Genomic DNA, 18,647 nt, shown 5'->3' with positions numbered 1-18,647 from the left:
GGCCGTAAAGTGTTCATTTCCATGGTCATCGGTTTTCAGAGAGTGACAACCACTAACTTTTGTCTCCACAACAAATTTTTAATAACTTATTTTGGAAGAAAATTATTTTTTAAAACAGCCACCAGTGATTTAATATTTGAAGACTTTACTTTGGTCCAGATGTGGCAGACTCAAAGGTTGCTAAATTTTATGTTTAAAAAGTCAATACAGATTCTGGGAAGATGGAGGTGGTGGTAGCGTAATTATTGACTCTCCCCCACCATAAAAGTGGCAAATAGAGCAGATTCCAAAGCTACGGATAACATCCACAACAAAATTAGGTGAGATAAGGTACCCCAGGACCCTGACTATGAGGAGGGAGGGACAAACTACTGACAGCTCCAGGGATCACCACCTACTGATGGTGGTGGAGCTTTCTAGCACTCACTAGAAAGCTCAGAGGGTCATCCTGAGAGCAGCCACAGAAGCTAGGGGAAGACTCTGCAGGTTCCAGTTTTACTATAAGTGCAGAGGCAATTGTGCTGCATGCATGGCTAATGTGCCGGAACATTCTGGAGTGGGGGAGGTCTGATCCCTGTGCACTAATAAGCCAGGACAAAGCCCCACACTGAGGAGAAACTGCTGGGGATGGGGTCTAAGATGAGGAAAACTGGGGCACAGTCTGGAGGGGGGAGCAGTGGGAGTAGGAACCCAAAAAAGGAAGATAGATCTTAGGATGTGGGAAAGGAGAGTCCACGTTTTTTACCACCTACACCTGTGACACTAGGAAAGCGACACTCGCCTTCCTAAAAGTACAGGAAAACTCAGTGAGCAATGGAAAAGCATCACAGTTGAACTCCAAATGGTCATTTTGTAAGAAAAAGGAGCAGAGTGACAACCCTGGTCTGAATAAAATCATGCCAGAAGGATACTAAAGGAAAAAAGAAAATGTATGGTCTAATATTTCAAAATTAGCCCAAAGAAATTAAGTAAACAAAAGAAGCTACAAACAACAGCATAAATCAGAATGTTAAAAACTTAGAAATGAGTTGATTGGAGAAAAGGATTTGAAAATGGAGGTGAAAGAACTAAGATTTGAAATAAAACCATTTCAGAAATGACAGGTAAAAAGAAAGAACACGAGAACAATAAAAACTGAATCGTGCCTTAAATGAAAAGAAGATGGAAAGGAGGAAAATTTTTAAATTTGTACAAATTACAAACGGATTAAAAGGATTTGAAAGGGACAGATATAGAAAACAGGCAGAGAAGATCTAACATATGCACAATGGGAGTCCCTAGACCCAAAAAAGAAAAACAGAACAAATAGTAAACACTAAACTTCAAGAAATCTTTATTGGGGGAAATAAAAAGGACTCTTGAAATTACATATCAAAGCAGTACATCCTGTCCCTGGGGAAAAAAAATCAACTCCCAGCAGCCAACACTATAAAACTACCAGACTTCAAAGAATAAAGGTAAAAACCATTCCTTTGGGTATTTAGGCAAATATACCAAGTTAAGTGTGAGAGAAAAATCAAATGATCACCAGACTTTGACAACACTTTATGGCAAAAGATAATACAATAAAATAACAAAGATACTTGAGCAAAGATAAGATGGGCCAAGGATTTTATATCAGTCAACCTGACCTTTAAGTGTAAAGACCACAGACAAGCTGTTGTGAACGTACAATTCAGGAAATACTTTCCACGAGCGCTTGGTGAAGCACCTATCAGAGGATGAGCTTCAAAAAGCCAAAATGTCAGGAAAAGTATGATAAAAGGACCGGTTTCCAGCATTGAATATATTTACCTGTACAACTAACTCTAAATGATGGTAACAAAGGAGACAGCAAGAGCATGTGACTGCTGTACACGCTGACAAAGTCGTTTTAGTACAGCCATCAGAAAAATGAAGCATGGGGAAGGTCTGAAATTGGAATGTGCTTGCTGTCTGCCTTACAGATGTTCACTGGGAGTAAAAGAATATTGCCTCAAATCCCTGGCTTGAGGGAGAAAAGAGAGAGGAAAGAATAGCTGTTGGCTAATTTAAATGTTACAGCAGGAAACCAGTAGAAAATAGTCCCCAAAAAAGAGGGGACAAGGGGATTACAGTAAGGTATAAGTATAAAGGCAACCATTAGAACAAATATACATCTAACCAAAAATACAAATCTCTGCAAATACCCAAAGTTATACCAAAAAAACAAAAAAAAGAAAGTAGAAAAACACACCACTTATGCAGTACTCTTGTTTAAAAACAAACAAACAAACAAACAAAAAACCTGAATATGATCAAACTTCTAAATCACCAATTTACAGGGAACAGAACATGTTAACACCACAGGAAAGCAATCAGCAGAATTCAGCCTGGAAAACTGCACAGGACAAATGCCCGGTTTCTTCAACAAAAACAACGGGCTAAAACCTAGATAAGAAATGACTTAAGGGACATATCAACCAATTGCAATGTGTGGATCTTGTCTGGTTTCTTTCAAATATTTATATATTTGTTTATATTTTTATATGTATTGAGGGTTCATTACACTATTCTCTGTTTGAAATGTTCCATAAATAAAAATAAATTTTTTTTTTAAAAAGTTCAATTCTTCCATGTTGAATACAATAGCTGCTAAAAGATTATCAACCAAGCCAGGGAATAGCCCCTTAGGCTCCCTACAGCTTTTTTTTTTTTTTTTTTTTTTTTTTACCCTTCCCTGGTCAACTGATAGTAGATTTAAACAAGGTCCATTTAAATGCAAACCCTGAAATTCTCACCCAAAACAATAGGTGCTAACCTATGATAATTACACCAGATAAAAGTAATGGCAAACCTGGAGCAAGCACATTAAAGCAACTGAGTTCCTAATTACTGAAGTGCCCATACCTGTACACCTAAAGCTGGAACACCTGAAGCTGGGGATGCCGTCTTGCCCGGATCTCAGGAGGGTACCACTTTCTGTCCCAAGACAGCCTTTATCCTGGAATCCTTCCCAAGGACATGAACTAACAATACCATAGGTGGCAAGAGTCCGACTGCAGTGCCCAAAATGGACAGAGAAGGAACTTTCCAGTCCCGAGTAATTCACCAGCGTCAATTCTCATTTTGGGGAGTCCTCCATTGAAACCTGAGAGCTTATCACCTCGTGGACCTCTGAAAGCCACCGTAACACCAGCTGCGGAAGCAGCAGCGTTGAAACTCCATGCACAGTAGGAGCGACAGTAGTTAAACAGCACCTGGTCGATCACAACGTGCAATCACAACGTGTCACAGTTATTATTAAAACCCAAGTTGGTCAGATTTTGACAAGAAAAAAGATGAAGGAATTGTAAAAGGAGGTGCAGGACCTCCAGTCCTTGCAGAGATACCAAAGAGCATTCAGCCTGGACTCCTGAAACATCTCTCTTCACTGTGAAAGAACATTCTAGTACATTCTGGAAAAAAATGGTTCCAAACCTACAAACTAACAATGCACCTTGGCACATTAAAAGCTCCAAAAGTCACAAGGTGAGGACACCTGTCAGTGTGTCACACACTTATCCAATCCTCTTCAGTGCATCCTCCATCAGGGACAACCTGCGGAGTCTAGAGGACTTCGGCTCCGGAGTTAACAAAGATTGGGGCGTGGAAAAGCCAGGGCAGCAACTGACCCTCAGCCCTCCCGGGGGCAGGAGGGGTGGCAGCTAGTGACAAGCACCTCACAAGCTTCCACTGAGGCCTGCCTGCCCCGTCTCCCCTGTGCCCTTGAAGCAAGTCTCAAACCCATCTCCTTTCTCTGCTGCCCTGGTTACCTTCTCTGCTTTTCCTCCCGAATGAACCAGTCCCCTCTGACCCTGCAACTGCTCCTTTCTCTGCTTTCTTCCCTTGTGACCATAATACGGAACTGAAATAAATCTAAATTAAACTGCTTTCTAGGAGAGACCTTCAACTTTCTTTCCATTTTTTTTTTTTTTCTTTCTTTCTGGCTTCTTAGACCTAAGGTCTTGAGAGAAAAAGAATTCGCTAGAACATAAGCCCCAAGAGAGAGCAAGGATGTTTGCCTGATGTTCCCTGCTACATCCCCGACGCTTCAGTAATTATCTGTGAATAAATCTATGGAGTCCCGGTACAGGGTCAGTTTAGAGATTCCACAGGGGACCAAGAGACTGCAGCTGTCATCTCAAGCTCCACCTCTCGACGGCCAGAGCTGCTGTCCCAGGTGTCCCATATGGAGAGAGAAGCCACCAGACACTGCCCAGGACTCACCTCCCTGCGGGCACCCACTCGCCCGGCCAGCCTCTCTGGCAGGCAGTGGTTCCGAAACTAAGATTATCATTTTAAATAATATCCCTTGAAATTGCTGGAATGTAAATTAGGCAACACATTCAGATCTACTAAAAAAACTCACTAACCCTTCTGCATATGCTAGTTTATTTTAAAAAAGCGGAGGGGGGGGGTTCTCTTTTATCAAAGAGATTCTTTTTGGTTCAGCTAAAAACGTATCTACTATTTCCCTGTGGCAAATAGACAGGCAATACTAAAATAAGCGGAAAAACACTTAAACATCCCACTTAAGCATTTTTATTAGCTACTCTAATGATATATTTTAGATTTAGAATCCTAGTTTAATTTAGCAATGACAAAAATCCTAAAAAACAGTCCATGTGGCGTTTTACCAGCCAATTAAGTATCACCCATTTCTTAAACTGAAAATCTTTCCAGGGTACCTTCTCTCAACATCAGCCATTAAAAAGGAAATCTGCATTGTGAAAATGAGGATGGAAATGCACTTAAAGTATTTTATAAGCTAAAAGTTATATCACTCTAAAAGTTCTCATACTACCTTTATTCTAGTGTAAGTAGAATTCTCAGGGTTGTTTTTAACATAGTCTTGTTTTCTTTTAAGGCATGCACTAGGCAAGTAGAATAATAGCCAGTGTCCCCAGCCACCTTTCACACTTCTAAAATCTTCAGTAAATATTTACCCCAGAAACCCTTACTTACATTGGATCCTTTTCTATAAATACTTCTTTCCAATAGAGACACATTAACTTCCAAAGTTCTCTGTGATAATCCTTTCCTTTGTTCTAACTCTGTCAAGTAACTCCTCTGCTTAAGAGCCTACATGGGCTATTATATTTAAATTACTAGGAGTCCCTGATTGTTTGGAAGAATTTTCTAACACCTTCTGAAATAACCTGAGTTACCTCGGGTAAATAAACCCAAATGAAGTGGGAAATTTTGCCTCGCTCAGTAAACAATTTTAAAGATACAAGGTCAAAGAGCTTTGCCTCTTTTTCATTTTCTCTCTTATCTTTTTCTCTACTTGGTCAAGGACACGCCATTCACCGGTCCCTAAGGGTTAAAGTTCTCCCACCACAGCCACCTCTTCCTCTCCAAGATCTCTGCTTTGGAGAGGACAGTCATTAGTGCCCCTAACTGCCTTGCAGTGCAGGCCTGGGGGGATGCAGGGAAGAATCTCCAGATGTCCCAAGTCACACAAGACCCATAGCAAGGTTTGGGGGTTTGTCTGTTGCTGTTTTTGCCTCGAGGAATGAACTGGCATAAACAAAGTTTGTAAACTGCAGGTTTATCATTTTACTGTTTAAAATCTGTTAAGAATCAAAGATCATCTATTGCCACTATCAGATGTTGAGCCCACCAGATCTGTAATCTTGGCTGGCGGCAGGGGTGGAGGGTAGGAAGGTAGGAGAGAGTAATTAGCCTTGGACTTCAAAACAACTCAAAGTACACATCTGTACTGGATTTGCATTGAACATACAACATAGGCAATGCATACAGAAGTGACACCAGTACCTTTCCATTTTTAAAAGTCATTTCTTGGAATAAGCAACTATAGGATATAGGAACAGCTCTACAGGAAATACTTCAATTACTGAAGAATAAAAAAAAAAACCAAGTGGCCTAAAAATTATCCTATCTCATCTTCTGATAGTCTCTGAAGAGATTCTTTCTAGTGAGCCTTTGGCTAACTCTAACCCTTTGTTTTTGCTGTTCACATTTTGACCAAATCCTGTCCCACTCTTGAAGATTGAATTCAGGCCCCATATCTTCCCCTGAACCAGCCATTCTACTCAAGAAATGATGCCTACTCACCACGCAATGGGTAAGGAATAGGACCAGAACTGTTACATAAATCTTACTGCAAATCCTGTAACATTAGCATGCACCCAGCATTCATCTTCCTGCAGATCCTAGCCTCCCGAAAGGCAGAGATCCCACCTGAGACACAGGACCAGTAAAATGATGTTATCAACCAAAAGTGAGTGTTGAATTGCAATTTTGTTTCTACCACCTTCCCCCACTGGAAGCCTCGCTGATCTAGAACATGCCACTGAGCCATGGCCATGAAATGACCAGAGGGAAAGGACAGACGGGAAGGGAAGTCCGACTGATGGGTCAACCAGAGTGGATAATCCATCCCTGAGGAACCCAGGGGAAAGGACTTCAGTGGCACGGCCTTCGTCCTGACACACCTTTCAGCCTAGATGCCGCGTCGGGTAATCACAGAGCACAACCATTCTTAACTTAGGACTGAACGATCAATTATGGATTTCTCTAGACCTCGATCTTCCTTTTATGTTTCTTACTTTGACACTCGGTTTAAGTTATCACACTGTATAGTTTGTTCTGTGGTTAAATTCCTCCCACTCCCAAAAGATCAGTAACCCCTTTTCAGGCTGGGTTCTTTGTTGGCTGTTTTCAATATAGCCAAAATTGTGACTATGGTAGTAGATCATGTTAGAATCTGCCCAGTATTTATGAGAAACACCACCCCATAGCCAAGACAGTGAGGAAAGAAAAATGGCTGGTTATTTTCCCATTTCCAAATTATCCAGAAAGGATTTCAAACAGGCCCTTAAAGGGTCATCAAACCAACTGAGTTGGACAGGACCTAAGAACCACTTCAAAATGACAATTATTTGGCTTTCCCCATACCTCCGGTGAAGATCCTGTAACTATCTCTGCTAACACAATGAAGTCTTTTCCAACCCTTCCAAGGAAAGAATTTCTCCTAAAAATAAAATCTCAATTTCTTTCTGGGGCAATTTAAACTACTCTCGTTTTGTTCCATTCTTCGTTCGCACAGTACAAATATTTGAAGACTGCCATTCACTAAACCCTCCCTTACCTTATCTTCTCCAGGCTTAATAAATCCAATTTCTTTCAGTTGTCTTCCAAGGGCCTGTTTCCCAAAGCTTTCATCAACCCTATATCCTCCTCTGCACCCAAAATATCCATTTTATTCTCTGAGAAAAACAAAAAAAAACATATCTTAAAAATGGTCTAATGCAAAGAAGAAACATAGGATAACCAACCTTCCCACTATGTATTTCTTTCCATGAAAACTGACTTTTCATCCTATGACTGGTACACAGTTAACACACTACTCTTTATAATCCCCAAATGCTACCATAATAATATACAGCCACGTTCTGCGACATTGGGGGGTAGTTTTATCTCTTATATGGACCTGACCCTAAGAAGAATTTTCACTGTGTCTATGATTGGAGTTTCAAGTAAATGCAGCCCATCAATAGTCCATGAACACACATCACATTCCCTCCCTCAAGCAGGCCACCCCTCCTCTTGGCTTGATTTCCACTAATTCCACAGTACAGCCTTTATTCCCAGTTACCTACCCCCACAATAACTCTTCTTCCCCTCAATCTCATCAGTGCCTGACATGCAGAAGGTCCCGTAAACATGCCTGTGAATGAAGTCCTGAACCTCTCTCCTCCTTGTGTCTCTTAAACACTCTCCCTTCGTTCCAGAGCGTGCACCCTAACACCCGCCCCTTCATCCAGAAATGATCTAAAGTGTGTCCTGCCCAGCTCTCCGCCAACACAGAGCTCTCAACCATGAGGTCAACCATCCTAAAAGAGGCTCCACACAACTTTGCTTCAGATACCTAGCGTGCCGATGTTCACGGCAGCGCTGCTCACAACAGCCAAAAGGTGGAAGCAACTCCAATGTCCATCAAAGGTGGAGTGGATAAACAAAATGTGGTCTATACACACATGCAGTGGAATATTATTCAGCCTTAAAAAGGAAGAAAAGCTCTGCTACAACACGGATGAACCTTGAGGACATTATGCTAAGTGCAATAAAACAGTCAGAAACAGACGAATACTACATGGCTCCACCGCATGGCTCCACTTATAGGAGGTACCTAAAATAGTCAAATTCAGAGACAGAAAGTAGAATGGTGGTAGCCAGGGCCTGGGGATGACGAAGGGGGAGTTGTTGTAAAGGGTAAAGAGTTTCAGTTTTGCAAGATGAAAAGAGTTCTGGAGAATGGATGCACAACAATGTAAATGTACTTAACACTGTTTAACTTAAAAATGGTTAAGATAGTAAATTTTATATTATGTGCATTTCATTAACCTCTCCCTTGGTCTTGGCCACCCACAGCAAGGCGGGGAGTGGCCAAGTTTGGGGACAGGACTTGGCATCTTGCTTTCCCAGACTGTGGGGCAGGTTGGGAAGTGTGCGCACCTGGACGGAACGGTGGAGCAGGTGGCTTTGGACTAGTGAGAAAAGCCTGGAGTCAAGTCCACCTTGGCCTTGACTTCAAAGCCTTCTTCATAACCCGGACCACACTCAACACTAAATACACCCTCCGTCCAATGCTCCTGGAGGTTAATCAGAGGCATCCACTTTCCCAGCCCCTTCCCTCCAATTCCCCACCCCCAGCCATCATAACAATCCCAAAATAAGGTCTCAGCGTGGTTCCACATTTCTTCTACTTTTTTCAACTGAAGATTCAACTACAGACCCTCTACCCTCCTCCTTTAAGGTGCAGAAATTAATCTCAAGTACTAGCTCCCACGTGGACACTTACACTGACCCCTGATCTCCACCACCTGCCCACGAGACTTCAGCTCCTCTCCTTTACCATCCTGCCCTGAGCACTTGGCACTTGGGCCCCAGGCTACACTCAATCAGTGGCTGTGCTCTTGGAGTCCCTCTGAGGACTAAGGCATGGGGACTGATGAACCTTTGTCAGACTGAATCCAAAATGTACACAGAGTATATACTATGTTTAAAGCTTGGTGTAAGTGCTAGAGAATAGGAGAGATGTCAAACCAATATTTACTGAGCACCACAGTGTCTAGCCTACGGCAATGGGCAAGTTCAGCTTGGTCCCTGAACTCCTAGGAAAACCAGTCAAGGAAAAGCTCCTCACTCGGGGAGTTTTCAATGCCACTTTGTAAGGAAACAGGATTCATGGCCCCTACCTACTTGCCTAGGGAAAATGGCCATCTACACACATCCCCGCAACTACACACACCATCATCGAGAAATCTGTATCTGCTTTGGTGGAAAGTAACCGAAGGTTAAAAAGAACCAGGCAGAGAAGTATCCATTACCATTAACTGTGGACTTCTAAAAAAACTAGACATTCAATATATAAACTTCATCTTAATAAAAAAAATCCTACATAATTTGTTTTTATACCATTTCCAATTTTTTCCTAAGAGCGAGAGTTCAAAGAGGAACGTAAAATCAGCCTGATAGTGGAGTCCACACACTTCCTCTGCAAGAAGCACTGTGCTAAGCATGCTATGTGCAGAAACTCCTTTAATCCTCCCAGGAGCCCTATGTCATGATCCCCATTTTACAGATGAGGAAATAAAGCTTAAGCAGAGGTTAAGTGTCTTGGCCCAGATGACACCACAGGCAAGTGGCAGAACTGGAATAAAAACCCAGCCTGTCAATTTCAGAGCCCAAGCTCTTAACCCTGATGCCACATGCACTGCATAATAATTTGGCTTAAACCTTAAATTTTGCAAAAATGTCGAACACCTAGCTGTCAGAAAGGTATGCCCTGGAAGATATCTAACAAAAGTATGTCATGACCGAAATGTAAGGAAGAAGGCTAACAAGTAAGATTCCTCTTTAGTCTTCTGAAAGGAAAAGTATCAGGTGTGAATGTTTCTGTTGGAGAAATCATCTGAGATGTGTGGGTTTTTTCTTGGGGAAAAAAAGTCCAAGATCTGTTCAATCTCTAAGACCAATGATTCCCAACTCTTACCAAATGCTAAATCAAACTCAAGGAAAAAAATTAAAGTTTATTTCATTTTAAAAACTGTCAAGTTAATACTTATTGGTACCTATGTACAAGGATCATAAAGATAAATAGTCAAATTCTACACATATGAAGAATTCACTCATTTATTAAGTGCCTATCCTGTCCCAGGTCCTGTGCCAAGCACCTTTATAAAAGTCTCTTTCTAATCTTTAGGGCAATCCTATTAAGAGTAGGTACTATTCCCATTTTAGGGAGAATAATAATTCTAAATTTACAGATAATAATTATGGCTAACATATATTGGACACATAGTATGGTATGCTATTCTAAAAGCTTTCTATGTAAGAATACATTTACTGGCACAGAGAGGTTAAGTAATTTGCCCCAAGTCACAGAGCTAGTAAATGGCAAAACTAGGATGAAAAACTAAAGTAGAAAGATAAAGCAACTTGCTCTAAGGCCACAGCACTGTCAGCCAGGGAGCCATCAGACTAACACAAGCAGCCCACCCATGTTCCCTCCACATGTCACCTGCCTAGTCCCACCTGTGTTTACCAGGGCCTGGCAGTAGAGAGTTGTAGAGCCTAATGTGACCTGAAGAGCACAGGCCCCATATCTAAAAGGGCCAGGGTCTTCAATTCAAAAGGAGAGAGAAATAGAGATCTTGATAAAAATTCTCTAGATTTTTAAATATTGCCTCAACATTTTCTAAAAAACAATACATACACCAAAAAAAAAAAAAAAAAACATATGCATGGGCCATTGGTTTACAACTGCTCTTTACTTATTAAGACTTTTAAGTCAAAAGATGAGCTGTATGACCATGTTCAACAACATCAGAAACCAGAGCTGCTAGGCCATGCTGACTCACAAGTCCTCTCTCCTTTCAACACAGACAGACACTGGGTTTGCCCTCACGTCAAACTTTTACCTCCGCTAACTCCTTTCTGGGCCCTCCTTACTCTGAGCTTGCAAACTATGTATTCAAGTTACTGAAACCGCATATGAAATTTTGCATATTTGGATTCCCGCAAATGTCTTTTAATCCCACTTTTTTAAAGTTACCACACATGAATGCAGCAAAATAAAAAGCACTTCCCACATCTGAGCCTGCCAACTCTTAAACTAAATTAACTCTGGAGAAAATGCCGCTGCAGCCTTGACCACTACCTTGACAGAGTCCCCACACTGCAGTCCAGCTGCGAGAATTGCGCTTGGGCCACCGTGGCTCATTTCCTCGTGTCCTTCTTTAATCAGCTGGAGGAGACTTGAGGAAATGAGTCAAAATCCTAAGGGTAACTTCGAACGGCTGTCAACAACAGCAGCAAAATCCATCACCACAACAACATCTGCACATAAATGTGCTCCAAGGGAAGCCCACGGAATACTTGGCACATTGCTGATGAGAATTTCTTTGGGGAGAAAAAAAGGCTTTGAGTAGTAAATTGTCGTTATTTCTCACCGTGCTCATCCAGGGTAAATAGCCAATGCGATCAGCCGTTACTGGAGGTTTTCTTGTTCACAACTATGCACAAGTGCAGGAAGCTAACACCATTTTTATTTTTTGCAGTGAGAGATGGATTTCAATTGACTTAACGTCATCATTTTAGAGTCAGCTTATCTTCACTTCTAAGGGACCCTCACTGGAATGGGACAGTTAATACCTAAAGCCCTCGGACTGCAGGGTCAAATGCCTACACCCTCTCTTCTAAGCTATAATTTAATGAATCCTCCCCTCAGTGAATACTTCTCTAAAATTAAGAACATTCTAACTAGGGCAATTCTAGGTCTTTTTCACCCAAACTGGGAAGGTAGTGACCTTGGCCATCCTGCATTCCCAGAACCTCCAGCAATGCCTGGCGGATAGGAATATTTCTGAATGAGTCTTGCTTTACAACAGATTCTAGTGAATCATGTAAATGGATATATGGGCATATGGGGCCGAGAGCAGGCTTCACCACTGATTATTTTGGGCTCATCCTCAGCCAGTTATGCCAGTTGTCAAATAGCAGGGGTGGTGACAGTACTACCTCCTGGCCCTGTTGAAAGTACTAGAAATAGCAGGTAAAGCCCCCAGCCCAGAGCCTGGCACACAGTTTCCAATTAAAGAGCAACAACTAGGTACAACAGACATGTAATGTGAAATTCAAGGCACATTAGAAATCGTGTTGGGAATGCACAGCATCCATGATTTATACAGTCAAGAAAAAAGTGTGTGGATGGGCGGGAAAGACCAGCATAGGGATAAATGAATTATCTGGGATCCCTCTACAAAACCATCACATTACTTCCAGCAGGATAATAAGTCAGAATGCCTTGTGTCCAGCTGCTGAGGATAGCTGGAGCCTCACATCTGCAGGAAAAAGGGGAAGGTATGATTCACTCCCCCTTCCAGGTTCATCCTGTTGGGCCCAGGAGCCATAAATACTGAGGAGGGGGGCAGAGATGAGGGTTATTACAGAGTTGGCACCTCCCAGCCATCAAGGGGCCCTGCAGAGGAGCACGTGGGCATCCAGGGGTGGGTGGTATAAAACACAGCTCCTTGCTTAGCCAGGGCAAACTAGTAAAATGCACCCATACACCAATCAGCCCCTGTAACAAGCAGAGACAGAGAAATTTCAAAGAGGCGGGAAGGGATCAGGGAAAGAGTGGAACAAGAGTGCTGGGTCTACACTCAGAACCCTGGAGGGGGAGCATTCTGCACCCACAGGATCCTTCAAGGTGCAGATGCCTCATTGTACTCCAGAGGAAATTGGACTCCCCAGAATTTAAGCGACCTGCCCTAAGCAACCTGCCCAAGGGCATGAGCCAATGAATGGCAGAGGACAGAACACAGGGGCAGAGCAAGGATTAGTCACTGTACCACACTGCCCCCAAGGAGACAGACCTCAAAATTCCCTTTGCCAGAAAGCTATTGGAAGGAGCAGGCTAATTAGGAGGAAGAAGGAAACCATTGATTCGTTTAAATTTTAGAAAGGGAAATATTCAGTGTGGTCTGTCTTTCTAGTGTCCTACTGGGGTCTAGTTCACATATCTTAACCGATATTATTAACAAAAACGCCAAGGCACAAAATCATAAGGACCAAATGTGCCATTTTAAGTAAGCTAGGCGATCAATCCGCCCAGGAATCCGAACACTCCCTCGTGACCCCTGCTGACCCTCGTACCGCACAGGGGTCCAAACGCAAGGCTGCTCTTCCCCCACAGGAAAGCTTCACAATGCCTCGGAAGACTGGGTCGGGGAGGCCGTGTCTTGGGACTTTATAGAGAAACCGACTGGGAGTCGACAGTCACAACAACAGTTCATTGCGATGCTTCCTTGGGCGCTCTAGATTCCAGTTCAGACTCACTTTCTACCCTAACATCAGCAGGGTGACCGTAAAGGTTTTTTTGATTTTTTTTTTTTTTAATGACCTGGGAGAGGTCAGGGCTTCAGGGATTAGCCCGGCGACCCGCGCTCGCGCGCGCACCAGCGACACCTGGAAAAATGGGAGCGGGAGGCAGTAATCTGGCAGAGGCTCCGGGAACCTGCAATATTAATAAATCCTTCACCGTAAGACCCAAGTTCCCGCGCGGATAGAACCGGATTTTCCCAACGGCTTGAAGAACCAGTGAGATTTGCAACAAAAAGTTCCACTCCATCTCCCACACCCCCCCCACTAGCAGCCCTGAAGTACAGATATCCAGGGGGACTGGGTGGGGGGGCGGTCTCGAATCTCAAAATTCCCGATAAAAACAGGGACCTGCGATTGCAGGTCGCACACTCCGGGACAAGGGGCTTCCGGAGCCCGTCAGGCTGGCCGGGTACACTGGCGGGGCGCGCGAGGCGGCCGGGGTCTGCACCACGGCGTCCCAGCGCGCTGTCCCTGCCTCCCCCGAGCAGGCGGCAAACGCAGCCTCCAGCCGCGCCGGGGCGCGTGGCAGGAACGGGCGAGCAGGAGACTCAGAAAAGCAAAAAGTCTGCAACCTAGCGGCTGCTTCCCACACGCCCTTCCCAAGTTGTCCCTTTCGCCACCACCCCGAGGGTCGCGGGGTCCGGCCCCCGAGCCGCACGCCGCGCGCTCCCGGTGCACAAGCGTAACCAGGAGGCCGGCAAGCGCCGCAGCCTTCGGGTGGCGCCGCGAGCAGAGGCAGCAGCGGGTCGGTCCCCAGCTCTGGGCACAAAGAGCGCCTGCGGTTGGAAAGCGGCCGCCGCAGAGCGAAGGAAAGGCTCTCCAACTTTGCCCTCGGCGCGGCGGGGAACCTGCGGGCCGGTCCCCCCGTGCCCCGGTCACACACGCAACTTTTAACAAAAGGAAGCTGCGGCCGCGCCTCGCACGGCGAGATAAGGCGCTCGGAGCGAACCCCCAAGCCGCCCGCCCCGGCCACCCGCAGACCGTCGGCACAAAAGCAACCCCAAACTCGCACGCAGCCTGCAGCCTCGCTCACGCCTCAGCCCCCTCGCTGCCCCCGATTCCCCAAGACCCCCGGCTTCGCGCCCCTCACCGCCAGCAGCTAGGGGCCCCTCGCGCAGGTGAGCGAGGCAGGGCGCGGGAGAGTCCCCGGGCCGCCTCGAATCTTCCCGGAGGCTGGAAGGCATGAGCACTGAGGGCCCACGGCCCCCTCTCCGGGCGCACCCCGGGGTGCACAGCCCCTCCCGGGCACAGGCTGCGGCGGGGGGCGCGGCCTGGGTGCCCGCAGCGGGGTCCCACCTGTCTGGACGCGGAGCAGGAGGAGCAGAAGGCAGAGAAAATCCCAGGCGCCGCGAGCGCCTCTCATCGCGGAGGCTGCGCTGGGATCGGAGCTCCGGTCCACGCTCCAGCTCTCGCCCAAGTGCACCGCGCGCGGCAAAGCCGAGCCCCCAAGCCGCGAGCGCCGAGCTGCAGCCCCTCCTCCCGGCGCCCTTCCCCTGCGCGCCGGCCACGCCCCTCCCCGGCGCCCCTCCTCGCCTCCCCTCTCGCTCCCGCCCGGGTCTCGCTCCTCCGCGGTGGCGTCTGGCCCCGGCTCTTGCGACGCGCTAATCCCGGGGGGCCGTGCCCGCGGGGAGGGGCAGGGTGCGCGCGCCCTCGCCGCCCGCTCCTGAACCCGGAGCCCCTTCATCTCCCCACCTCTCCGCCCCTGCTTTGCGGTACGCCCGCCCCAGGCGGCTCCCGGACGAGGGGGGTGCTGCCCGCTGGCTTTGTGAGGCTGGGCACCGCGCGCACTTAAGGACGCGGGCCGCCACCCGGCAGGTGCTCCCCAGACAATACAGGTGGGCTGCCGGCCCCTCCGGCACGCTCGGGAGGGAGGAGGCTGGACGCCGCTGGTGGCGGAGGTGGTGTGGGGACGGGAAGGGGACGGTGTCTGAAATCGGGGCCCGACATTCTTCTGCACAGCTGTTAGGAGAGGGGGACCGAGCGTGGCGCCTGGCACCGCGGCAAAAAGCCGAGCTGGGGCTTAGGTAATTCTTTCTGCTCCGCTTCTCCACCTGCTCCGTAACCTGTAAGAACACAGTTGGTTTCTATTGGTCGGCGTGGCCTCCGCCCAAGAAGCCCCTGTCGCCTCGGTGGAGACTGGGGCGGTGGAAGGAGGAGGGCGCCTTGCGAAGTTTGCTCTGGTAGCCCGGATTTTTGCACACATTTGTCTCTGGGCGCTTTTTTTTTTCTTTCTTTCTTTCCTGTATGATTTCCCTGCCTCTGTATCAGACGACAGTTACAAGGCTGGGGATCCCTGCGTTCCCTTTAGCTGCCCTTGCACGTCCCAGGAGCAAAATAAAAGTAAAATGATTCTCTCAAGTCAGGTTTCACTGCCCAGAAAGTGCTTTTACCCACTTGCTCATGGTGGCAGTTCTTGATTGGAGGATAATAGCAGTATCTGTACAGGCTTTTCTAGTTCTTCCCCACACTGACTATTCTTTCATGCTCACAATAACAGCTTTGTGAGGTGGGTAGATAGATATGTTTATTATTGTAGTTCTAAAAGTAACCCAAGATCACATAGCCAATAGAGGGGAGACCCAGGGTTTGAACCCTCGTTTGAAGACCTACTCCACGTATGGTGAGCTTTTCCTATACATTCTGATAAACCAATAAAAACATCCCTCTAGAAAGCTTAAGAATGGAAAATAAATGGGAAATGCCCATCAGAAAAAGAGATAGAATAATTTAGATGCAGCTAGACTCTTCTCTAAAGTGTAACCCTAGATATACAGTTGCCCAACTCCCCCACTTCATTCAGCACTGAAAGCTCTCCTGTTTGATGGTGACAGGACCCAGATGGTTTGAGAAAAATGATTTTTAAAGCTAATCACTTAAAAATTATCATTACTAGAGGATGACCAAATGATCAATGTGTGTTATTGCCTCTCTTTAAATTTATGTCTTTATTCACTCAACAAGCATTTTACACGTCTATGATGAGGCAAAGAGGAGCTAGACACTGAGAATGCTATTGTTAACAGACCAAAGTGGGCTCTGTCCTTACAGTTCCTTACAGTCAGGTATAGGACCCCACTCTCCAGTATCCTAGCAGATGGCTTCAATCATACGGCTGTGGGACAACTGACACTCAAAAGGTCTCTGTGCCCTGGGCCATCAGATCTCATGCTTTTCTTAGGATGACAGATAAAAAGATACCACTCAAAGCAATCATAAGTTTCTGGGAACTTGATTTATTTCTAAAATCCATTTTGTATTGAGAAAAAAAAATCACTGTGAGTTAAAATATCAATGTTATGCCTGAGAGAGAAAATTTACAATTTTCTTCTTCCATCAGCTGATATTGGAAAGGATAACATCTTCAAAAGAGTGGGTGAAAAGAGACCATATTGCAATTTGATTCTAGGCAAGAAACGTCTATCAGAGAAAAAAAAATACTGAATAGGGAATTCTACAATGCTGGACTGTCATTCTGTTTGTCATTCAACAAACATTTATTGGGCACCTAGGGAGGCACAAGCTCTACAAAAGTAAGACAAAGTCCCCGCGGAGGGGAGTTCACAGTCCCGCAGGGAACACAGGCATCCAGATAAGAAACTATAATAGCTGCTACCAGAGCCCACGTTCAGCCAGTACACACCAATTTGGCTATATTGATTGGTGGAATATTGGAATCTTTCTGTACTGATTACAAAAAGTCATTCCCCAAACACCTCCTAAGTGCCTCCTTACCCAACCCACCCTTGAGACACCCAAATCACCTTAGATCCAGCAATTAAAGGTCTAATGCTGAGCACAGCAGAGAGCCTCCAGTTACCTGTGCCTTCAGGGTTGTTTGCTATTTTTAACAATACCCCTTGCCTGTTTTGTACTGAGAGAAGGCATATTTATAAGGTACTATGAGTGAACTGCTATGGGAATGAACTAGATTGTAGATCAGCACTGTCCAATAGAACATTTGCAATGACGGAAATGTTTTCTTTCTCAGGCAGGATATATGGGTCATGCTGTACTGTATTTTGTGATAGTCCCGGGCTCTTTCACAGATTTTACTGTTTTAAGAATTGTTTTAGGGAGGACTCTTGATTGCAACTTGTAGAAACCCAGCTCAAACTGACCTTAAGTCAAGCAAACAAAGAAACGTAGAATTTAATGGCTCTTATAAGTGGGAAGTCTAGGGATGATAGTATTTCAGACTTTCCTAGATCCAAAGTCATCAGGACCTAAAGGGTGTGTGTGTGTGCGTGTGTGTGTGCGCACGCAATTGCATGCACATTTTTCTCTATTTATCCTTCAGCAATGCTTCCCTGTGTTGCGTTGCTGTCCTTTGGTACATTCAGGCAGCTCTAGGCTTACAGCTCGTTAGTACTGATGGAAGCACACCTTTCCCGCCCCATAAACATCTCCTATGAAAGTACTGAAGGTGAGTCTCCCTGACCTGGCTGAGTTACACGCCCATCCAGAACCACCCACGGAAGCCAGAGGGATGGAGCGTGACCATTCCCCCCCACGGGAGCCGGGGTTGGGAGTCCGCTTCATCCACACCACCTGGCCTAAGATGGGGAGGGTGCGTCCCCAAAGAAAAATGGAGGTACTGTCACCAGAAAAAGGAGGAATGATGCTATACAAATAGAACTAACGATGTTTACTAGTCTCACACAGCCAAAATCTCTAACTTGAAAAAAATGTTATTATATTTCTGATTGTAAAAGTAAAGATGCGTATTGTAGAAGATTTGGAAAATACCAAAATTGTAAAGAAACAAAGAATCACCCAAGGTATAATCACTGAAGAGTTTGTTTTAGTATGTTCCTTTCTAATTTTTTTTCTCTGCCTATGTGTGAGATTTTTTTACTGTACATAATTAAAAATCCTACTATATTTGCTAGTTTTCTAACCATCTTTTTCATTAAGAACATGAGCATTGTCCCAGATCATTACAAATTCTTTGGAAACATAATGTATAATGGCGGTGTAATGTTCAATTGTGTGGATGTACCATAATTCTGGATGTTTAATAATTTCTCTGTTGTTTTTTACTTTTTTTTCACTTTCTACTATCATAAATTTCTTGATGATTAATATCTTGGTGAATAAAACTTGTCTGCCTCTGATTATTTATTTACTATAGATTCCTATAGGTGAAATTACTACACCAAGGGTATAATCCTTTTCAGGTTTGCTTTTTAATAGTCCTCGTTTTTCGGTAATCATTTGAAAGTCTTTTGTCCATG

At 45.1% G+C, this 18,647-nt stretch overlaps 1 protein-coding gene across 2 annotated transcripts in view; it reads right to left on the bottom strand.

The window, feature by feature from the left end:
* The window catches only part of KIT (KIT proto-oncogene, receptor tyrosine kinase), a 76,960-nt gene extending 62,122 nt beyond the window's left edge, over positions 1-14,838 (bottom strand). For both annotated transcript variants that reach the window (XM_045533041.1, XM_045533042.1), the window contains exon 1: positions 14,710-14,838. In XM_045533041.1, coding sequence (XP_045388997.1) covers positions 14,710-14,776 — 67 coding nt within the window. In that variant the 5' untranslated portion in view covers positions 14,777-14,838. The remainder of the gene's footprint in view (positions 1-14,709) is intronic.
* Positions 14,839-18,647: the final 3,809 nt, after the last annotated feature.

Source organism: Lemur catta, chromosome 19, assembly GCF_020740605.2.
Source record: "Lemur catta isolate mLemCat1 chromosome 19, mLemCat1.pri, whole genome shotgun sequence".
Classification (NCBI taxonomy): domain Eukaryota; kingdom Metazoa; phylum Chordata; class Mammalia; order Primates; family Lemuridae; genus Lemur; species Lemur catta.
The sequence above is the reverse complement of the archived record's forward strand: the minus strand, read 5'-3'. Positions and strand labels throughout refer to the sequence as shown.